This window comes from Sinocyclocheilus grahami, unplaced genomic scaffold, assembly GCF_001515645.1.
Source record: "Sinocyclocheilus grahami isolate Dianchi unplaced genomic scaffold, SAMN03320097.WGS_v1.1 scaffold5.1, whole genome shotgun sequence".
Lineage (NCBI taxonomy): Eukaryota > Metazoa > Chordata > Actinopteri > Cypriniformes > Cyprinidae > Sinocyclocheilus > Sinocyclocheilus grahami.
Genome location: NW_015505184.1, coordinates 6742122 through 6744439, shown reverse-complemented (window position 1 = coordinate 6744439; position 2318 = coordinate 6742122). Strand labels below are relative to the sequence as shown.

General features: G+C 33.8%; 2 protein-coding genes across 2 annotated transcripts in view; one reads left to right on the top strand and one right to left on the bottom strand.

Moving 5' to 3' along the window:
- The window catches only part of LOC107586139 (zinc finger protein 644-like), a 29975-nt gene that overhangs the window by 18886 nt on the left and 8771 nt on the right, over positions 1-2318 (top strand). Inside the window, exon 3 of the mRNA XM_016273385.1 lies at positions 4-824. Within this exon, the coding sequence (XP_016128871.1) occupies positions 4-824 (821 nt within the window). The remainder of the gene's footprint in view (positions 1-3; positions 825-2318) is intronic.
- The window catches only part of LOC107585666 (volume-regulated anion channel subunit LRRC8D-like), a 14724-nt gene continuing 14164 nt past the window's right edge, over positions 1759-2318 (bottom strand). Inside the window, exon 3 of the transcript XR_001609275.1 lies at positions 1759-1771. The gene's annotated coding sequence lies outside the window, so the exon portion shown is untranslated. The remainder of the gene's footprint in view (positions 1772-2318) is intronic.

The following is a 2318-nucleotide window of genomic DNA, read 5'->3' as shown; positions in this document are numbered from 1 at the left end:
GAGTGCCTCAGAATGCAACACTCATCAGGAGCCTGATGGAAGCAGTACAACAGAGTGTCTTGACGATTCCCTCAATTGCAAGACCACTTTTTCTGGAACAGGTGCTAGTTTGTCCCCCTTAAAGTGTCTGAAAAGATCAGCTCATTCTAAAGAAGGGAACACTAAGGGAACTTCTAAGTCTGATGAAAACATGACTTGTTCAGAAGATGTTGGAAACACCAACTATATGCATATAAGTTTGGAAAAGCAAACATTAAAGAAGTCACCTTCCAAAAGAAAAATGTCTACTCCATTCCACAATATGCAGGGCCAAGATATTCTTTTAGATTTCCCAAAATGCCGACAAAATTTTAAGAAACCTGAAACATCCAAGAGGAGTAAAGAAATTATCAACAACGGTCATTTTATGTGTGATTCTAATGATGATCTTGGACCTGAAGAATGTGAAAGTAACGAGAATGCTAATGCACGTTTTGTTAAAAAACAGACTTCACCTGCAAAAGCAAGTCTTGGTGCCTCAACAGGTCACTTTGGGAAAAACCACAGTTCCCCAAGGATGCTTTCTGTCAAAGATGAATGCAAGGATGAAGAAATCTCGGAAGCGATCACAGTTGTAAAGCGTGAACCGAGCTCAGATGTTGAGACAGATCTGAAGGCTTGTCCGTACTGTCCTGCTGTATTTGAGTCCGGAATTAGCCTCTCTAATCATATAAGAGGACATTTGCACCGAGTGGGCCTGAAAGTACGGAATTCTGCAGCTAAGGTGACTTCTCTTGAAAAAGTACCTCCAGTTAGACGACGAACACTGCCACAAGTCAAAACAGGTGATGCTTGTCTTATACTTGATATAATTTCTTGCATCTATTCAGAGGTTTTCAATTTCATTTGTTAATAAAATCAATTAAGATATTAGTTGCAGAAAAGCCTTTAATTATGATACTTTCCTTTTTTCAGGTTTAAAAGACATTTGCAAAAAAAACAAATGGGAGGAAATGACAAATAGTACAGGTTTATTGTAGGCTAGATATTTTATTTAGCAGTTGGTTTTGCAGTTAGCATCCATAACTAGGAAAAATAATTATCGGCTTATCCGTATCGGCCAGTATTTTTTTATTTTAGTGCATCCATAGAATATTTTGTGTACTATGCATATTCCAGTAGATGAATTTATGCTACAAAGTAGGGCTGCACAATTAATCGAATTTCTAATTCTGCATGCTTAAGATATGTTTTTTTCTTTCTACTTGTTATCTTAGGGGTTTTTCCATTGTTTTAGTTTTAGTATAACATTATAATACCATTCAAATGTTTACTTTTTTTTAATTTAAAGAAGAAACCAATCCGATGTATATTTGACATTTGAGGCTTAATACTATAGAAAAGCACTAAAGGTTTTTCAGTTAGAGTGTTTTCAACTTGTTTATTTTCATATAAAAATACGGCATACAGTTGCATCAAACAATGGTATAAACATCATTCAATGTAAATTGTGATAATCGTAATAAATAATCGCAATTACAATTTCAAGGGAATAATCGACAATTATGATTTTTGTCATAATTGTGCAGCCCTACTACAAAGTGCTACAAAGTTTAGAAATGTTACATAATTTAGCATTTTTCAGGTTTGGTCCAAATTTACTGATTGGCCTGTATTTTTTCCAAAAGTGTAGATGTCAGAAAAGTGAAGATGTATGCCAGCTTTTGTGAATGGACGATCAGCTAATTTTCTGATAATTGGCCAGTAAGCGCTACTACGATGAGGGAATTTTCTGCTTTTTCATATACTGAATATACAATCCATTCGATTTGCAGAAAATATATTTTATCAATTACAATTTTACAAAAAAAAAAAAATCTTTATATATAAAAATTGTGAATGCGTTATCCAAAATGTATGTATAATCTAGGGATGCACCGATATGAAAATTTTGGCCGATACCGATAACTGATAATTCTTTATTTTTGAAAGCCGATAACCGATATGTTGGCCGATAAATCTATGTCCAAATTTTTATGTACTTTTTGAGAGCCTGATTACAAAAAAGGTCTCATCATTAAAAGCCACATCCCAAACACTTCAACATAAGCAGCCTAGTTTGAACGGTGTACGTTTTAAAAATAATTTTACTCTCCCATTACCAAATTTAGTCATAAAAAAGTCTTACAAATAAATAAAATAATGCATAAATAATGCAAACAAGTCACTGGACATCACTACACGTGTAAAGAATCAAAATGAATGCGCCACAGATCAATAAAACGGAATAGCCTCTGCACGGACAATAATTAAATGATTTTAATTACTAAACCATATTG